This window comes from Trachemys scripta, chromosome 3, assembly GCF_013100865.1.
Source record: "Trachemys scripta elegans isolate TJP31775 chromosome 3, CAS_Tse_1.0, whole genome shotgun sequence".
Lineage (NCBI taxonomy): Eukaryota > Metazoa > Chordata > Testudines > Emydidae > Trachemys > Trachemys scripta.
The window spans coordinates 3,780,691-3,801,022 of NC_048300.1; the positions used below are offsets into that span (position 1 = coordinate 3,780,691).

The window sequence follows — 20,332 nt, forward strand, 5'->3', positions numbered from 1 at the left end:
GGGGCAGGTGGGCGGAGGTGCCGGGGTGGAGGGAGCTGTGGGGCAGGTGGGTGGAGGTGTCGGGGTGGAGGGGGCTGTGGGTCTGGGGGCTGTGGGGCAGGTGGGTGGAGGTGCCAGGGGTCTATGGGGCTGGGGGGCAGGTGGGCGGAGGTGCCGGGGTGGAGGGAGCTGTGGGGCAGGTGGGTGGAGGTGTCGGGGTGGAGGGGGCTGTGGGTCTGGGGGCTGTGGGGCAGGTGGGTGGAGGTGCCAGGGGTCTATGGGGCTGGGGGGCAGGTGGGCGGAGGTGCCAGGGGTGGAAGGGACTGTGGGGAAGGGGGGGTGGAGGGGGCTTTGGGTCTGGAGGCTGTGGGGCGTTATGGGGCAGGGGGGCTATGGGGCAGAGGGGGCTAAGGGGTAAAGAGGCCTGGAGGCTATAGTGCAGGGAGAAGAGAGGGTGGGAGGCAGTGGGTCCCGCAGTGCTGCCCTGGTAGGCGTCAGTAACAAGGTGCTGTGGTGCAGGGGGAAGGGCAGCGGTGCCCCAGGTAGGGGTACGTGTTCAATAGCATATCACTATGGTGTGGGCATGAGGGGCCACAGGGCTGCAGCGCAGGTATAAATCTGCACCTGCCTGCGAACTCTGACACAGTCCAGGCACATTTGGCACCAAAAGACGTGACGGCTCCAGCGGCATAGTGCAATCCCTGCGAGGTGCAAACACACACGTGGCCTCGATGCTAGTGGTGACCAGGCTCAGGCACTTACCGGGCCGCAGCATTGCATGCGGTGCCATAGCAAGGACGTGTGTGGGCACGACATGTTTGGTGAACATGTTGCCACAACCCAGGCTCATATCATCCACACTGTGCTCTCTAGGTCACGGTGCAGAAACCCACCTGGAACATGCTGCCATGGCCTGTGCATACATGATGCATCTGGCACACATGTTGCCATGGACCACAGCACAGACTGGCCACACACAGTGAAAACACTGTCCATGCGTGATGCACAGGTGTCTGCAGACAGCAGGCTAGAGTGCTGCTCTCCAAGCCCGTCCTCTGGGTGCACTAGCCTCGCTCACATTCCTGGCTGCTGCACGTCTGTTGTTCATCTGGCTCTGGCTTCTCTCTCCCCTGCTTCCCTTTTCTCCCACTTCTCTCCAACCCCAGCTCTCCCACCTCTTTTCCTGTCGTTCTTCCCTCCACTCCCCCCCCCCCGCTCTCTGTTTCTTCCCCCACAAGCACTCTTTAGTCCCTTCCCTTCCCATTGTACCTGGTGAGCTCATGGCTTAATTACAACCCCTTTGTGAGTCCTGTGTTGGCTAATTCTTTGCACCTTTTTTGCTGTCAGATGCCCTCTCGTGGGCCTGGTGTTTTAGCCACATGTTGCATCAGGAACGTTTGTGCCATAACCAGCTAAACTAATTCCCCAGCTGCTGTCCTCTCCTGGCATTGCATTCCCCATCACCCATCTGTTGTGGGCCATGGACAGGCCCCAGGTCCGCTGGGGGAATCTTTAGGAGTGTGAATGCATTCTTGTAGCCTGGTTCTGTTTGGGAGGTTAACAGCCAGCTTTCCACACTGCAGGGGGTGGGTTACCGAGTCAGATTGGCTTGGAAGAGGATATGACGTATGTAGTAGTTGGACAGTTGGGCTGCTCCAACCTTAGCTAGGTGCAGAGTTCTCCATTGTGAAGGGGAGGAAGTATCTCTGGGAGCCCCCATTTTAAGAGACATGGATCATGGATTATTGCTGGGGTGGTGTCTCCGTGACAGTCTGTGAAAGAGTGAAGCAGATATAGGCAATGTCTACACTATCCTGTGGTTCAGACTCTGGGGGTGTGAATAGCAGTGCCTGGTGCACCGAAGTACTGTGCCATAGCTCTTCTGTGTCGATGCAGCAGGTGCAAATTAAAAGGTTCCTAGTTCACATTAATGTAGCCCTGTTTGAAGAGGACTATGTTAACGTGAACTGGGAACCTTTTAGTTTGCGCCTGCAAAGTTCATGCAGGGGATTTATTGGGCAGCACTTTGGTGCACAAGACACTGCTGTCTTCACCCCTGTAGTCTGAACAGTGGGGCAGTGTAGCCAAGCCCACAGAAACCTGTGTCTAACTGAACGGAATTAAATCTTTTCCAAGCCCAGTGCAACTGAATATGCTCTCTCCTCGTTGTTCCAGGAGCCTCCAAAGTCTGCTAAAAGCACCACAAAGCCCAGCAGTGGCAGCAGTGGTGGTGGGAAGGATGGTGGGGCAGAGAATTCAGAGGAGGTAAGGCATTCATCTTGCAAAACATCACACCTGTACAACTCCTCTCTTTTGTATGGCATCTTTCTTTCAAATTCTCTCTTCAACAGCTTTGCTGAATAAGGAACTTAATGCACTTAAACATGGTACTTAATGTCAAAGGTAGAGAGAGGCAGATTGAGGCAGGAAGATAGTTGTAAAAGACAGAGGGTGAGAACTGAACCCTGTGGCATTCCATAGACATAGAGACTTGAAGGGGAGCACAGTTAGATATGCCAGAGCCGCCTATGCGGATCGGCTAGAATACAGTAGTGAAGCCTGCATTGAGAGCAAGGACAATGGAGAGGAGAAGCTGTAGCTAGCAGAAAGAAGGAATCCTGAATGGAACAGAAGTTTCCTTGGCATGGTCCAAAATGTTATTGAGAGGCGAACTGAGTGGTAGAAGAGAGCTTGTAGTTTGCTTGGGAGGGAGAGGCAAGCGCAGGGATAAATTGACATCGGAGTTCCATTAAGCATGGGGAGAAAAGTGGTGGATTTGAGTGATACGGAGAAGGTACTAGAGGAAGCTTGAGTTTCTCACTATTGTAACACCCTGACTGTCAGCAGAGGAAGAGCTGACATGCAAACACACATTCTATATTAAAAGTGCTACCCAGAGCACCCTTCGCCCTGGGCGCTGATGCTGCCAAGAAAGACGCATCTGGAGTAGTGTCAATACAGAGTAACTTGCTATAACAAATGATGTTGCATATTAACACACAGTTTTTCTGGAATTAGCAGGAACTCAGGCACTTATGAATGTTTTGGTAAGATTGAGCTCATTCAGTGTTCAAACAGTGTGTTTGTCTTGGGCTCTGGAGATAGAGATCCAGCCTCCAGAAAGCATTTTACTCGCCATCTAAGGGGGCATGCTTATTTTTTCCATTAATTTAGTTTTTCAGGGCAAGACTTTCCCCACTTCCATCTCAATCTAGTACAGTCCGAATAGGAGGCTGTGTGCTTAAGTCTTCGCTATGTGCTGTTCTTGAGAAATTGGAATCTGTTGCACTATAACTCTAGCCTGGGAATTAGAGGTTATTGACTTGTTTAAAGTTAGAGGGGGAGGAAGGGTAAAAAGTCAGCAATTCAGTGGGGCTGTGTGTCATCAAAACAGAGTATTCATTTATAACCCCCCATCCCCAAAGATAAAACACATTAAATTTATAAATGGCCCAAGCAACATCTATACTGATAGTAGTTGCTCCTTCTGAAAACCCAGTGTTAGAGCTTATGCCTAAACGAAGGTGTAATTGAAACAGAGTCTGAAGCTGGAGTACTTTGCCTTGGGGACTCCCGTTTAGTGATCCGTGGTCTCCACTCCATTTTAGTCTCAGCCTGTTGGTCCCCACTCCTTTTCCATGCTGGATTTTCCCCTTTATTTGGTGTGTACGGTTTTAAAAACAATTTCCCACCTTAGTTCCTCCTGGCTAGACGGAAGCAAGGGGACACCACCACCAGCCACGTGAGTTAATCCTTTCTTCTTGTACAGCAGTCGTGATCCTTGGATCCCACAGCGCTGTACAGAAGAACCCAAGTCTCATGTCGTCAAACACAAAGGTGGCCAACAACAATCTGAAGCAACCAAATTAATATTGGGCAGTTCCCCAGTCAGGTTGATGAGAAGCTGCAGTGCTGCATTCCAAGGACCAAGTGATGCAGTATGAGGGTATAAATAGCATCGCTCGGAAGCTTCCTTCAGTGACCCAAAATGGCAAATACTGTTGGTTGCTACGGATGTAGAAGAAACCTAGAATGGTTTTAAAAACAACAACAAAACAAACCCCAAGCCTGTTGGCGTCAGCTCTCCTTTGGCGATACGGCCAGGAGGAGGGAGAAGCCAGCTCTGCAATGTGCTCCCTACCGTGGGTTTCTTCTCCTCCTTTCCCATTAGGGTTACCTGTAAGGCTCTGTTAAAGACTGTTTTTCCTTTTGTGCTTTCTCACCATTAGCGGCAGACCGCTCTCTTATGGAATGGATGATTACGTCTCTTGACAAGTAACCTTTTTTTTTTTCTTAATTTGGATTAAATTCTTCCAGGAAACAAAGTGACTAATCGTAATGCTCAGAAACATTCATACAGAACTATCAGCAGACATACTTGTAAGTCAGCAGTCCGTCACATGTTGTTACTATCTGAATACTTGGAGGATGGATTAGTTGGTGAATGGAACAAGAGATGTGCATTGTGTGTCATCCTTTTTGTGGAAGGCAGAAGGGAGCTTGGGTCAGTGAAGTGTCCATGAATGTGTTTGAGGGGTAAGGTATGTGGGCTGAAGTTGGACTGGATTCGAATGTTGCCCTAACTGGGATTTCATAGTTTGTCACTGATTGCTTTGAGAGAGGTGAGGTTGCTCAGGTGCATTTCTTAAGAGAAGTTTTGTTTCCTTTGGGGGTTTTTTGGCCGGGGGAGAAGGGGGGGGGAATTTTCCTGTTTTGAAGTGATCAATAGACATTTAAATGAGCACTGTATAGAGCAAGAGGGCAACCCTGCTCCAGCACGTCTCCCTGTTCCCTCCCACCACATCGCAGGAAGCCGCAGGCGTCTTTCAGCCAAACTCCTCTCTCAAACAGAGTTTCAGATTCTGCTTCCAGAACAAAGCATTTTCCCAACAGGCTAAGGCTCTCCGCAGAGAAGCCATGCTCTGGCAGACTTTACAGGTGCAGCAGATTGGGACTTCCCCCTGTGAATTCTGGCAGGCCTACGGGAGGGTGAGGCAGGTGAGGGGCTGGGCAGCAGGCTTGGGAACCTGCACTAAGCCCTGAGTTTCAGCACTTTGACGCCTGTGCTGTAAGCAAGTGGTGAATTCTGCTGTCGTGGACGAGCAAATAAAAATACCATGCAAGCCAATCATGGATCTTTACTGGAGAAGGGAAACCTTGAAATCCATATGCGAGTGCAAAGACCCGCCAGCCCTTCAAAACATTCAGCAATGCCAATGATGAGGGAAAGCAAAAGGATGCAGGATTAGTTCCTATAAGATGTACATTCATTTCTACATTGTCCAGAGGTCTCTGAGCTAAGGTGAAAGTATCAATGGTCAAGTGGCAGCAGCACTTAGTAGCTAGGCACAGGGCTTTTAAGGTGCCTACTTTGCTCCGAAAGAGAAGTTACCAGTGCCAGGACTCTCAGGAGTAAATCTGGGGAGAAAGGGACCTCTGGGGAAGTGGTTTCCTTTAGGGACTGGATGATGATGGGAGAAGGTGTCAGTGTAGATCTGGGAGAGGAGATGCTGCTGCAAATCATTTCAGTATTAGCTGGGGGAATGAGGAGGAGGAGAGTTACTCATCTCTAGCCAGAGAGAGACTGGGAGGGGCAGGTGAGGTGGGTGGGTGGGTGGAAGAGAGTTAATGGCCTGGAAGAGGGAGGGAGGCAGGGTGGAGAAATTGCTCTGCAGCTTGGAAAGGAGCTCAGGAGAGGCAGGGATGAGATTCCCAACTCCTGGGGCTCAGGGACATGCCTGTTGTTCTTTGAGGTGCTGTCTCATGCACTTCATAGGCATTTCTCTGGGACTTGTCACTGCAGTACGCTGGGAAGTCTGCAGCGGATTGAACTAGGGTTGCTTCAGGTGTGGGAGGGGGATTTTAATAGAGGCAGTTGGCTAAAGGCAGTAGAAGAGACACTTGTATGTATCGGCTCCCGGGGCTGGAGAAGAAAAGTCAGCAAAGAAGGGGCTGACAGCAAATCTGGGCTGAAAAACCTGGTGAGTTTAGGAGCTTGAGAAAACTGTGAGGCAGGATTGCATACCAAGGGGTGAGGCAGCGGAGAGAGCATTCAGCCACAAATAGGAGTGGCTGGAGTATGTGAGAGCACGGAGAGGGGAGCCTGTGAGCTCAAGGGTGTGGCTGGGAGAATGACATGCAGGCTCTGGGAGTCCAGGATGAAGTGTAGTTCAAGGGCCTGGGGCTTATCTGTGGACACATGAAGGCCTCCCAGGGAGGAGGAGAGGAGGGAGGGTCTGGCTATGGGGAGGAAGAGTCTGTGAGAGTGGAGAACCCAAACTTAGCTTTGGTGGTGGCTGGCATGTCCTCTGGGCCTGAGCAAGGGGGCTGTGCCGCGAGGAGATAGCTTCCACACTCACTGAGAGTCAAACGTTGACGTTGGGTTTTTAAAGCAGCCTTCAGAGGGGAATAGTGTAGCGTAGCAGCCTCCCTGAGCTGCCTTGCCTTGGTGTAGTGTGAAGGCATCTAAGTCTGTCTTATCCGGCTAGGAGATGAGTGCCCAGCCTCATTCTTCTCAGAGACCAGCCAGCGGCTGAGCAGTGTTGATCTGGAGAGAAGGGTTTTTAAGGTGGACATCCCTGTGCATTAAGTGACAAGCTTTCAGCGTCAGTGATCCATTTATGTCTGCTGCATTTGCAAGGCTAGAAACTCTTTAGAAGAAAATGCAGAATCGTCTTCTGAGTTTGCATTTCCCCCCTGGCCCAGTCAGGAGTGGGTGGGGGACCCCGATGGGCTGGCTACGCTGGCAAACCTGTGGGACAACAAACCTACACGGGTAGTGCGTGATGAGAGTAAGAAGTCCACCTGGTGCTGGTTTCCACTAAAATCTTTCCGAGCACAGCAGTGTGAAGGAATAACTATCAACCCCGCATCCCCAGCCTGAGCTGGGCATGTCCAGAGCCCCTCCCTGTGCAGAGAGGAGTTCTGTGTGTTATCAGGATGTCTCTGTTGGACTTTTCTCTAGCCAGCAAATCTTCGCTATTCTTTTGACTCACCAGCTGTTGAAACCTTCCGCAGCGCTTCCCTCCCTCTACAGCAGCTATTCAAGGCTCTTCAAAAGCAGGAGCAGTAAAGCAGCAAGGCCCTTCCCAGACTCCTAATGAAGTGACTGCAGCCAGACCCTGTTCGTATGCAGCGTGCTCTCTGAGCTGGTAGTTCCCTGTCGCCTCTCCATGTGAGAAGGGGGGACCAGGAGACGGGAGAGCCCGTCAGTTTGACGTCTTTTGAAAGTACTGTATTGTTTCCTGCCCTGCTTCCCGCAGAGTGTTTCCAGGTTTAAAGCCGTTTGTGTTCCTCCTTGTTTCTGGCTGTAACGTCTCTCCCTCAGGCTGGCCCGTCCTGTGGACTCTCTGGCTTGTCTTCTGCCCTGGGCGAAGGGCATGAACTAGCTTGGAGAGCTCCCTTCTTTGTAAGTTCCTTAGCGGTGTTTGAACAAACCTGGCGGTTGCTAAGGCTATTCCGAGGGCTGCATAGTCACGGGGAGAACTGAACTTTGGGACTCTAGGAAGTGTCCAGTGGGAATCCTGCCAAATGGACTCAGTGGCCTAAGGCATCAAATGAGAGATCGATATTCAGGAATAGCCTCGTACTAGAATAGCATCGCATCCCCAATAGCTTCATGGCACCTCTTGCTAGTGCCTCATCTCCGACCTTCATTACGTGGGCCAGCTCACCCCCCCACAGGCAAACAAGCAGCCGCTGAGACAGCTACAGCAATGGCCTGTGTGGAAATCTGTTAGGAAAGTAACATTTCTGCTGACTTGAAATGTGATTTAGCAGGTCGGAGCGACGGGGACGTGCTGGTGTCTTGTGAGCAGCCACTGGCCCAAATGAGCATCCTGCTCAGTAATTCTTTCCCTGCCCACTCACCCCGTGTGTCCGCTATGACGCTCCTGCACCACTGAGTGCCTGGGAAGGCCTCTTTGGCGAGACCTCTGTTCTGTGCCCTCTTCCTTGCTAAATGGCTCAGCCTTTCCTTGCTGATCACCTCCTGCGCCTTGCGTGGATCGTCTCTTTTCCGCTGCTGGCGTACCTCTGCCCTGCAACACACTGGCATTGTCAGGAAGTCCAGCCAGCTTGTGCTGTGTGCCCGCCTGGCATCCGTCCCTCGCTCAGGCTCAATCTTCAAGGGGCTCTCTAACCTTTAATCCGCTGGCATATCCCCTGCACCCTTCCCTTCTGTTACTCCCACCGCCTCCCACACCCATTCCTCCCTCTCTCGTAGGATTTGTTTTCTTGAGCAGTCAGCTGTGCCCTGGTCTCCAAACCTTCCTTTGACCTGTTTACCTCTGTGCAGGCCAGCTGTACTCCCCCCTCCTGCACCTCACCTCCCTCCTCCCCTTTGCTCCAAGCTTCTGGAGGGTGCAGCTGGTTCCCGTCTCTGCAATTGTTCTTTCAGGGTCTCCTTTTGGCTACTTCTCCGCCATGTCTCTCTTCCTTCTACATCTTATTCCTAGGACTTCATCTGCTGCAGGGGAAGGGAGGTCAGTTACCGCCTTTGACCCGATGACTTTCAGATTTTCCTTGTTCAGCCTTGTATCCAAGTGCCTCCAAAATATCTCCCTTGATGTCCCGCTGTTAGCTCTTCTTCGTTCCCCTTGTCCCTTCTCCAGCACTCTGCACTTCCTCCGTCACCCACCTCTCCTCTCCCTGTATCTAGGTTGCCAGCCCTCACTCAGGTATCTCTCCTAAAACCCATCCTTTCCAGCCTGATTATAAGAGCCTTCGTGCTCTGGTCATCTCCCACTCCTGTTACTGCACCTGCTTTCCACCTACATTGCTGACGTCCCACTGCTCAGGTCACGTCAATCCCCCACCTCCCTCAGTTTCCTTTCTCCTTCCATGCAAACTCGTGGTCCCTATTCTGCACAACTCCACCTAGTCCTGCGTCTGCTCTCATTTCCTCCTGCGTCATTGCTCCCCACCAACGTCTTGGGTACCTGCCCCCTTTGTATCCTCCCTTCTCCTGGCTGAGCTGTGGAAATGGGGTATCCTCACTCTTTCTTCCAGGCTATCCCTCCCAGTGCCAAGTGCACCCCTCTAAAACTCACTCTTGAAAGGTCTTTTGACATTAATCCACCAAAGAAATAAGTCCGAAAAAGCCTTGCCATGTTGTTTCTGAGCTGAGCTTTTCTCTGCATGGACATCTGCATGCTCTGCTCCGGGCATCGCCAGACAGCCCTCAATGTACGAGAGTCCAGTGGCAAGTCACAGCAGGCCTGTGCTCATTGCGTAGCTGTCCCAGGGTGGAGTTCCAAAGCCTGGTGTCCTGTTCTGTGTCGATTTCAGGAATCCCGTATTTTCCATCCCTTGCTCCCACACACGCAGACTTTAACTTCAGTGTGGAAAGAGGTTAATGGTGGGGTGCCCCACATCCAGCCTGGCCTGCCTCACACCCTCTGCCCTTGAGTCCCCGTGCTGGGCAGCACCTCTGGGCATCAGGGAGGAGGTGGCTTGCTCAGGGGAAAGGGACTCACAGGAGGGGCAGAAGTGGTGTGATGGAGGTTTGGTGGGGTGGAGGAGTGATGGGCTGAGGCTCGCATAGCAGCTCCTCATTCTGGTGCATCCTCTGGTGCTATTGCATGTGATGGAGTGCTAGGTAAATACAAGGACCTAGGGCCTCCCTAGGCGGGGAGCTGGAACAATGTGTATAGTGAGGGTGCCGAGAGCCATTGAACCAAACTGTCAACCCTGGGTATGATGGAAACCGCTGCTAGCCAGGGGGTGCGGCAGCACCCCTAGTTCCTGCAGTTATGGCCCTAGGCGCTTCCAGCAGGCCCTAGAGGAGTAGGGGGCGGAAGATGGAGAGGGGAGTACAGCTGGCTTGCACAGAGGACGACTCTCAGCTGCAAGACCGTCCGTGGAAGAAGGCACAACAAGCGAGGCTGCGGAAGAGAGCAGTGTCTGAGATGAGGCAAGGTCGGGCAGAGCGATGGAAGGGAGGCTGAGTAGGCAGTGACCGCACAGCATGGAGGAATGGCTGCTGGAGGGCGGTGGGGGGCAGTTATTTCGCTCTCGCAACAAAGGAGCAGAGCAAAGCGGGTTTTAGACTGACCCAGTATCCATCCCTTTCTGTCTCTGGAGCATTCGCCTTGGTATCCAGGACGCTCTGTGCCACCTTTGGGGCTCCTTCTCCAAGTCCCTTGACACAGTCTCCCCAGCTACCATCTCATGGTTCTCAGGAGTTCCCGGTGCTGTCATGCACACAGGACTCTGGCAATGGCTGGGTGAAGTTCTCGTTCCCCCTCTCTGACAAGATACAAGCGACATAAACCTAGGCTGTGAGCGCTGCAGCAGAGACTGCTATCCCGTGGCATGTCTGGACACACCCAGCGAGTGAGTTTTACTTTGCACGGGTGCTGTAAGTACAACAGACTGGGCGGGTGGGATGCAGGGGTTTGTAGGATGTGCTCAGGAGCAGGGGCAACAGAGAAAGCTCAGTGCTCGAATTACGGGGGGCCTGGTCTGGCTTTGCAATGTTTAGGGGCCACCTTACTTGTTTCTTATTCAAAGGCACAGGTGGCTGGGAGGTGTTTTGGCCACCCTCTCACAGGTGTTCCCAGTAAAGTGCTCAGCGGCACAGCCGTCTCCCATTTACCACACGTCACACCCTGTGCCTCTCCCCCCGGAGCCAGGCCGGTGACTCAGGCTGGGCAGGGCCGAGTGGCTGTTGTGGGTGGAGGTGGGAGTGGGACTCAGAGGAGCTGGAGTGGCCACTGCAGTGCCTGGGATTGGGCCAGGGAGAAAGTAGGAACTGCCGTGAACGGGCTGAGACTTGAGAGCAGCAGCAATTGGGGAGAGAGACACGAATGGCCTGGACCCGGCTGGTCCCATCGCTCCCCATGCAGGGCACCTACCCTTCCCCCTTCTATCCCTGATACCCCGACCTCCCTCCGCTCCCCATGCAGAGCACCCGCCCTGCCCCCTTCTAGCCCTGACACCCCGACCTCTCCCCGCTCCCCATGCAGAGCACCCACCCTGCCCCCTTCTAGCCCTGACACCCCGACCTCACCCTGCCCCTTCTAGCCCTGATACCCCAACCTCGCCCCGCTGTCCGGGTAGAGCACCCACCCCGCCCCCTTCTAACCCTGACCACCTGACCTCCCCCCGCTCCCCATGCAGAGCACCCACCCTGCCCCCCTGACACCCCGACCTCACCCTGCCCCCTTCTAGCCCTGACCCCGACCTCCGCCCGCTCCACATGCAGAGCACCCACCCTGCCCCCTTCTATCCCTGACCCCCAACTGCCCCTGCTCCCCATGCAGAGCACCCACTCTGACGCCCCCTCCTCTCCCTGGGGTGGAATTGTTTGGCCCCCCTTGAGTGGAGCCCTGTCATCCTGCAGGGGTCCAATCCCTGTCTGTGCCCTCCCTCCTCCTGGCTTGCCTGGGCTGGGGTCACTCTGGGAGGGTGTGGGGTGGCGAGCCCAGTGTTGGGAGCAAGGCAATGAGGGAAGGCACCCCACAAACAGCTGTAGGGGCTGCCAGTTGCTTTTATGCAGTTAGGGCATCAGCATAAGAACCTGAGGTTAGGGTGGCAGTGAAATCAGAGGCATGCAGAGGGCCTGATGCTGACACAAGTAGTCCCCTCCCTGCAGTCAGTGGCAATACCCCGGTGAGGAAGAGTTTTCAGGACTGGGCTCAGGAACAGGAAAATGGGGAAAACACATTCCAGGGTCAGGTGAGGGTAAATGAGGGCAGAATCTGGACCACAGTGGGGCAGATTGGCCACTTCATTTAACAGCTTTTCTTTTTGGACAGAGTCCCATTGAGAGCTCCTGGGTTCTGAGCTCTTTGGAAAAACTGGTCCCTTCCCTTAGGTGCTTCAATGGTAGGGGTTGGGCACTGGCTCTTGGAAAATCTGGGCCGGAGTGTGCATCAGGAGGATGCTTCAGAACGGAAATAACCCACCCCCTGCTGGATGGTGGGGGGGATGAGTTACAGAAGTTTATGGAAGCAGGGAGAGGAGACAGAAGAAAGTTAGCTATTAATGACAAGTCAGGTGTGATAAAATGCGGGGGGTAGCATGATTTGGTTTCTGGCTCCTCCCCCCCCCCTGCAATTGACACTGCTAGCTTGGATTTTACTGCTGGAAGTGTACAAAGGAATGTCAGAAAGAGGCATCCTCCAGATCGTGAAGACTGCCGAAATGAATCACTGACTGTAGCTCTGCCTGCAGTTCAGCATGGGGCAGCTTTAACACTTTATTTTCTGAATGAATTCAGACTAGATTAATTGGAAAAGTAGGACATGCTCCACTTCAAAATTAGACATGGAAATGTTAGGGGAAAAAGCAGCACGCCAAGATTAGAATTAGCGACTGAATGCTCCCAGCGGCCAATAGCAAGAGGGACATTCAACGCAGATGGACACAAACTTGCTGTAGTTGCCATGTATACGTGGCATGATTGCTGGACCCTGCTCTGAGTTATTGTCTAGGCCCCCCTGTGTTTTCCCCATAATTCGAGCTGCTAGATGTTCTTCAGTTCAAGAAGAGGCTGACACTGTCTCGTCTTGGTAAACAACCTGTGAAACTATAGCCCACCACATGCTTGTGGATCGGGTTGCAAACGTGAGATCTGGGGCTCTGGGTTGTCCTATTCTCTTCTTGATCTCTCCCGTCAGGTCCAGCAGCAGCAGCAGCAGCCGCCACCACCGACTTCGAATAAGCGCCCCAGTAACAGCACCCCCCCGCCAACGCAGCTGAATAAGATCAAGTACTCCGGAGGACCCCAGATTGTAAAGAAGGAGCGACGGCACAGCTCCTCCCGCTTCAACCTGACCAAAAACAGGGAACTGCAAAAGCTCCCTGCCCTCAAAGGTAAGGACATAGCAGGTTTGGGGGTGCGCATGTCTTAAGTCTCAGGTCTGCCTGGCTCGCTGGACACCTTCTCGAGGCAGAACAGCCGCAGTTCCGCGGTCACTTTGGAGACAGCCCAGCAATAGTCATGCTAGCCTTGATGCCTGCAGAGCCATAGTGAAAGCAGCTGCCACTTCCTCAGCCATTGGGGGCGGAGAGCTTCCAGTGCGGAGCTACAACCGAGGATCCAGGGTTCCTTGCCCATTGCTGTCTGGCTGCAGCTGGGTCACAGTGTCCTTATGCTGCCCCCGTCCCCCTCTGGTGATGGGGTAGCTTGTTGTTTCTATTCCCATAGGCCCCTCCCTGTGCTAGGCGCTGCACAAACCCAGAACAAAAAGACAGTCCCTGCCCGAGGACCAGAGATGACAAATGGGCGTAGACAGATGGGAAGTACAAGCAAACAATGAGACAATAGTGGTCGGTGTGATAGGCAGTAGCTGAGCCCTGCAACCACAGTATGAGCCCTCCCCGTTCAGAGGAAGCAGAAGGAACCCCGTGAGTGTTCTGCCAGACCGATAGGGGCTCCAGCAGGTCCAGCCACAGCTCTCTCTTTAGCATCAGTGTGTGCCCTCAGGCTTCTCCCAGGAGTTTAGAGCACTTCCCCTTGCTACTAGGGGTTTACAGAGCTCCTCCCCGTGACTGTGGGGCTTATCTACATTCCCCCTCCAAAGGTGGTGCAGCTAAGGAGTAGGAGAGTCTAGGTTCCACCTCTACCCTGGGCTCCAGACCTGGGCCCCTGTGCAGCAAAGGGGCCATTCACGTCAGCCTCCACATTCTACTTGGTTGTTCCTCCAGAGCTGCTTCCCAGCCTGGCTCACCTGCTTTCTCAACTCCCTCTCAACTGGGAACCCCAGTGTAGACCCACCCAGACCACAGTGACTATCTCTTGCGCACCCCTCACCCTGCCGCGGGCTGTTGTACTCTCCAGATCTCCCTGTTTATTGGGGAGCAGGGACCTGCCTTCTATTTCCTGCTTGCTGCCTCGCTCGCAGCCACTTGTCATATGTTCTGAGAAGAACACAGATGCAGGTAAGAGGGGAGTTTAGTTCACCCCGTGACATAGCACTATCACGGGCCGTGTCTATGTTGCAATCCCAGGGGGTGATTGTGGCTCGAGTGGCCATACTGAGCAGGCTTTAATCTAGCTAGCTCGGGGACCGGAGCAGCGAAGTCGTGGCAGTACGTGCTTCGGCATAGGCTGGCCAAGCCTGCCAGAACCCTGGTAATTAGTCATGGGGATAGCCCGTGGCAGTCCCGCAGCTAGCTAGATTTAAAGCTAGCTCGGTGTGTCTACATGAGTTGCAGTCATGCCCCTTGATAGCCGTATAGGCATATCCTAAAAGGAGGTGAAAGCTACACAGACTGTGGTAGATGAGAGCCCGCATGTGGACACTCTTATTCCAGTGTAAGAGAGCCTCTTTTCAGTTTACATTACGTTGCTTGGGAAGCCACTCATATACCAGAGTGTGTGTGTGTGTGTGTAACTAGATTTGTATAACTGGTAACACTTTCCAGTGTAGACCAAGCCTTAGTCTGTCTGTCTGCCTCAGTTCCCCATCTGTATAATGGGGATAACAGCACTTCCCTGCCTCCCGTGAGGATAAATACAGTACATACTGAGGCTCTTGGTACTACAGCAGTGGAGGCTGTGTAAGTACCGTAGATAGATGTTCTGCCTGGGAGTTGTTAGCACAGAGGTGAAACATGCTTTGCTGTCCCTGCCAGATGCTCCCGCTCATGAACGAGAAGAGCTCTTCATACAGAAGCTGCGACAATGCTGTGTTCTCTTCGACTTCATCTCCGACCCACTCAGTGACTTGAAGTTCAAGGAGGTGAAGCGAGCTGGTCTCAATGAGATGGTGGAGTACATCACGCATAACCGGGATGTCGTCACCGAGGCCATCTACCCTGAAGCTGTCATCATGGTAGGACTAGCAGGACTATGGCCGGTTTTCTTTGATCGCCCCCCAGCAGGTGCCAGGGCACTCAGGACTGGAAGAGGCTTCTGTCTGCATGCCTAGAAATTGGACGTAGTGAGAGGCATAAATGGGGCAGCTGGAGAGAGGAAGAATAACTTGCTCAGGAGGAACATGACCATGACATCTTTGGACCCTTATTAGCCATCCAGAGAATGACTGGGGTGTGTGGGTGGAGGGTGGGGGAATAGGCGAGGTATAGAGCTGTCAAAGGCGTTTGTCCGCAGCACAGATAGCACTGGAGGTGTTTGACATCAGCATGGCGGCTGTAACCCTTTGGCCTCCAGAGCGAGAGGTGTTTGGGAACAGTTATAAAGAGCATCAGCTCTGGGCACTGCGAGAATGTCAGTGTCCGTGGGCCAAAGGGAAGGTGTGGAAAGGTCACTCATCTGCCTTCTCACTTCAGTTTTCAGTGAACCTCTTCCGGACCCTCCCCCCCTCGTCCAATCCAACCGGAGCAGAGTTTGACCCCGAGGAGGATGAACCCACACTAGAAGCTGCCTGGCCACACCTCCAGGTGAGAGAGAGTCTGCCAGCCTCATTTCCAGGTCACGGTGGGTGAATGGATTGCAAGGGGCCGCCTGGCCAGGTGATGAATGCCAAGAGGTAGGAGTGGGAGGGAAGGTACTGAGCTTTCCAAGAACAGATTTCAAATATCCTCCCCCTGCGGATACTTTTACCCTCCCTTTCCTTGGGGGTCAGCACAGGAAATGAGGCCTTGGATTCTGCAGCTTAGCCCCAGGGATGTTGGTGCGGGCTGGGAACGAACGGCTATTCTAAGGAGCTTAGGGGGTCTTGCATTTTTGAAGTTAGGACCTTTGGGAATCCCCCCTTCATTTTTTCTCTCTCTCAGAAGCCCCAAGCCTCTGCTCCCCTCCCTGTGGCCCAGGAGGGTGAGAGGCAGCTCCCACGAGAGGAACCAGTGCTGCTGCTTCTTCCTCTCCCCCCCCCCGCCCAAGCCTGCTGGCCAGGAGCCTCCAGCCTCCTCAGTGGGTGGGGCCTATTTGGTCCCCATAAGAGCCATGCTTGGACACCCAGACCCAGTTTACTTAACACTTTAGCCGGCAAACATAATTATAAGCAAAACTGATGGGGAGCAAACATTTCAGCAGAGACATGAGAGCACAAACTGGGAAGTGCTCACGGACTCTCTTCTAGATGCCCACAGAGCCACCGTTCCTCAGGCATGGACACGGATACGTATTGAAAACTGAGTAGTATTCTGAGGAAAAGGGGATGTGGTGGAAACAGCAATAAAAAAAAAAATCAATCTAGCAACAGAGCTCGGAGAGAAGGTTAAGAGAACTTGATCAGATCAGGTTCTGCAAGTACCTACGCACAGTGATGGTATCTGTTAGCAGAGGGCTGTTTGATCTAGCAGACAAAGGCAGACAGACGAGCCAGTGGCTGGAAGTTGAAGTGAGAAATACTCACAGTGGAAACGAGAGACAATTTTGTAACCATGTGGGGTAATTATCCATTGGTGCAGCATACCTAGGGATGTGTGTTGTGTTGGTAAAGGGGGTGGGGCTCAGGCGTCAGATGCTAACAAAACTCTTCTCCACTGTTAGAACATTGAACTGTTAATTGTTTCCTGGCACATTAGCGCTGGTGACACCTGCTGTAACAAGCCACCATTCAAAATCTTTAGCCTTTTACTGATCGGATGGGAAAAGGAACATCGTTGACGTGTGTAAAGCATGAAGAATTAAGTAAAGCTTTTCTTTTTTTAAAAAGCCCCCTCTTGCTCTCCTCAGCTGGTGTATGAATTCTTCCTGCGGTTCCTGGAGTCGCCCGACTTTCAGCCAAATATAGCCAAGAAATACATTGACCAGAAGTTTGTATTGTCAGTAAGTAGTTCCAGCTTCCCCCGCCCCATGCTCTCGTGAAGGGGTGTTTAGCAGACATGCTGCGTATCGCTGCTCAAGCAGCCCCCATGGCCTCCTCAGAGGAGATGGGTAGTAGGCTTAGTTCAGAGAAGGGCAACAAAAATGATTAGGGGTATGGAACAGCTTTCATATGAGGAGAGATTAACAAGACTGGGACTTTTCAGCTTGGAAAAGAAACTACTAAGGGGGGATCTGATAGAGGTCTATAAAATCATGACGGGTGTGGAGAAACTAAATAAGTGTTATTTATTCCTTCTCATAACACAAGAAGTAGGGGTCACCAAATGAAATTAATAGGCAGCAGGTTTAAAACAACAACAACAAAAAGGAAGTATTTCTTCACACAACACACAGTTAACCTGTGGAACTCTTTGCCAGAGGATATTATGAAAGCCAAGATTATAACAGGGTCCAAAAAAGAACTAGATAAGTTCATGGAGGATAGGTCCATCAATAGCTATTAGCCCAGGTGGGCAGGGATGGTGTCCCTAGCCTCTGTTTGCTAGAAGCTGGGAATGGGCGACAGGAAATGGATCACTTGATGATAACCTGTTTTCTTCACTCCCTCTGGGGCACCTGGCATTGGGCACTGTCGGAAGACAGGACACTGGGCTAGATGGACCGTTGGTCTGACCCCGTCTTGCTGCTCCTATGTTCTTATACAGTGTTTGGGCAGCTCCACCTTCCCCCATGCCCTCAGTGGAGGAGCTCTTGGGGATGCTCAGTGCTAGGGGAACCTGCATGGGTTGCTGCCATTGAAACTCACTCTAGAAGCTGCTTCCAAAGAGCAGGTCCCCGAGGGACTGGGAGAGCAGCAAGGGTTTCCCCCGCCCTAGAGCTGGGCTGCGTGAGGAGAGGCAAACTCAGGAGCCGGCCCTGTCCCAGCCTTAGCTCTGAGCAGCTGCTAGCGACACTAGACGTGGCTGACCGTGGGGAGGCACCAGCGTGCACTGCGTGCAGAGGGGTGCGCTCCAAACTGGAACCTACTTACACTGATGAGCAGACGCTTTCCCCTGTGCGGTCGCAGCCCATGTCCAGGGGAGAGCGCCTCAGGACTAACTGAATCCCTCTTTCCACAGCTGCTGGATTTGTTCGACAGTGAAGATCCCAGAGAGCGGGACTTCCTGAAGACCATCTTACACCGGATTTACGGGAAGTTCCTGGGCCTGCGAGCGTACGTGAGGCGACAGATCAACAACATCTTTTACAGGTGAGCTGTTCTGCCAGGCCCAGCGATGCTGGGAACGGGGTTGGAGGACCTGGGGGAAGCAAAGCCGGAGCAGTCCGTCTGTTCCCGGCCCCGCCAGTGACTGGGCGAGTTAGGCTGTGTCTCTGGACATGGGGATAGTATTTGCCTGTGCTACAAGGGTAGTGAGGATTCAGTCGTGCGGAATGCCTCTGACTGATGTGGGAAATGGTAGAGCTTTCTTCCCCCGGCCATGCCCCAAAGCAGCCCGCTGCGGATCTGGGAGCCTGGGCTGATCCCTTACCTACTCTTGTGTAGCGTGGACAATCCTGTCATCTCTTTCGGGGAGCTGTGTCCTGTGCTTGGCAATGACTCCTCTCCTCTCCCATCCCCCTCCCCTCTTCTCAGGTTTATCTATGAAACAGAGCATCACAATGGGATTGCAGAGCTGCTGGAGATCTTGGGCAGGTAAGGGCATTTCTCCCTTTCTGTGTTTCTTCTGCCACTGCTAGGAGCTCCAGGGCTGCTGAGCAGGGTGGGACCTCACCTAGTGTATTGTGTGGTGTAGCAGGGACTTATCCAATCTGCCTTCAGGCCCATCTGCTACCTCAGTTTCCCCTCACACATGTTGGTTCTCTCAGCCTTCCAGCACAGTTTACACAAGTCTGCTCCTTCCCGGGTATCCGGGTCCAAACACAGGCACAGGTAAAGAGTGCCCCTCTCCAGTCTGGGCACAGCCCTTCCATCCTCAGCCACTCTTCTGCCGGGCTCTGCCCAGTCTCTCCATATCCCTTCTGTTTAGAGGTCACTGCAACATCACGTCAAGTGGCAGCGCAGGAGGGACCCAGACCTGCCCGCCTAGGTGGAATCCCAGCCCAGGGAACTCTGAACAGCTGGGCTTTCTGCCCCATAGCCTCAACCATGCTCCTGCGTCTCCTTCCCAGGGCCTCTTCCAACACTCCAGTCCTCCTGCTCTTCTGTAGAGCACTACTGCCAGGGTGCTCACCCCAGAGTCCATCTCGGTTCGGCTCCCCAGCCAGCCTCGCTTAATCATGTGATCCTTAACACATTACTGCAGAACTCATCTCCTGGAGCTAAGTGTGGCATGGGGGCAGCTGAGCCCCAACCCTCTTAAAGGCCCAGCTCACGCTGTGATGTGGGATTTCCCACTCTGCATGTGATTGGCCTTCACTGGAGGGAATGTGCTTTTCAGGACACATTTTCAGGGTCCCCTGGGGCTGGGGCCCTAGTGACTGCAGCCCTGAAGCAAGGTGCTTCCTGGAGATGTTAATGTGGAGTGATAGGGCTGGGGCTGTTTTTATGCTGTGGTTGCTCTGGTACATACTCAGTAGTACCTGACTCTGTCCTGTCTCTCTTCCCTTCCCCTACTCAGTATAATCAATGGGTTCGCTTTGCCTCTGAAGGAAGAGCACAAGATGTTCCTCATCCGGGTCTTGCTACCTTTGCACAAGGTGAAATCGCTGAGTGTCTACCACCCACAGGTGAGAGGCCCTGTCAGTTACTGGATAGGTCAAACACTCAGGCTTATTTACAACCACCACCAGGCTTCGCTTATCAAAACCTGGCAGCGGCGGTTCTGGCCTCTGTACGTTCACCCCCTCTGACGCCTGACTGTTCCTCTCACCCCCCGGCATGTGCTTTGAGCTGTCTGGCCCTGGCCTCCTTCACCCGTGTCTGTTAACTTGCTGCCTCTTGCTCCTGGGCAGTGTCCTCTGCTGGCTTGAACGTCAGCCCTACTCATCCTCAACGGTTGGAAGCTCATGGATGATTTTTTTACGGGTATTTAGGCCTTGCTGCGCTCAGCATTGCAATGCCTGACTGATTTAGCAGCCTAAATCCTATCGACCATCAATGGGATTTTGACTCCTGGGTGCCTAAATCACTTTAGATTTAGGTTCCTAAATCAGTCAGGCATTGCAACACTGAGTGCAGAATGCCTAAATACCTTTAACTATCTGGACCTTATCCTTAAATATCTGCTACTCGCTCCTACCCTTGTATTCAGAGAGTTGAAGGCCCCGAGTTCCATTCCCCAGCCCCTGTGTGTGTGTGTGTGCTGTGTACTTAGACAGATATGGAGGCAAGGTCCTTGCCGATCTAGGGAGAATACAGGACAAAAGCCCAGATCTGAATGGTGAAGCTCTCTTGCTTCCTTGACCATGTTTTGAGAGGGGAGGGGAGGGGAGGGCTTTTCAGTTGCTCAATTTGTCACTGGCAGTTTTTAAATGGAGATGGGATGTTTTTCTAAGAAACCTGCTCGAGTTCACCCAGGAATTAATTCTGCGAAGTCCTGTGGCCTGGGTTATACAGGAGGTCAGACTAAATGTTCACAGTGGTCCCTTCCAGCCTTAGAATCTATTCATCTACCTGTCTGTAGCCACAGATCTGTGTGTGTGCTGCCTGCTGCTTGTGAACATGTGGCC

The 20,332-nt window shown here is 52.9% G+C and overlaps 2 protein-coding genes across 2 annotated transcripts in view; one reads left to right on the plus strand and one right to left on the minus strand.

Annotated features, from left to right (window-relative positions):
- The window catches only part of PEX6 (peroxisomal biogenesis factor 6), a 34,560-nt gene extending 33,765 nt beyond the window's left edge, over window positions 1-795 (minus strand). Inside the window, exon 1 of the mRNA XM_034763973.1 lies at window positions 742-795. Coding sequence (XP_034619864.1) covers window positions 742-795 — 54 coding nt within the window. The remainder of the gene's footprint in view (window positions 1-741) is intronic.
- Window positions 796-2,146: 1,351 nt separating this feature from the next.
- The window catches only part of PPP2R5D (protein phosphatase 2 regulatory subunit B'delta), a 41,547-nt gene continuing 23,361 nt past the window's right edge, over window positions 2,147-20,332 (plus strand). Inside the window, exons 1-8 of the mRNA XM_034763974.1 lie at window positions 2,147-2,244; window positions 12,603-12,798; window positions 14,563-14,762; window positions 15,220-15,330; window positions 16,571-16,663; window positions 17,782-17,912; window positions 18,297-18,356; window positions 19,282-19,390. Coding sequence (XP_034619865.1) covers window positions 14,694-14,762; window positions 15,220-15,330; window positions 16,571-16,663; window positions 17,782-17,912; window positions 18,297-18,356; window positions 19,282-19,390 — 573 coding nt within the window. The 5' untranslated portion in view covers window positions 2,147-2,244; window positions 12,603-12,798; window positions 14,563-14,693. The remainder of the gene's footprint in view (window positions 2,245-12,602; window positions 12,799-14,562; window positions 14,763-15,219; window positions 15,331-16,570; window positions 16,664-17,781; window positions 17,913-18,296; window positions 18,357-19,281; window positions 19,391-20,332) is intronic.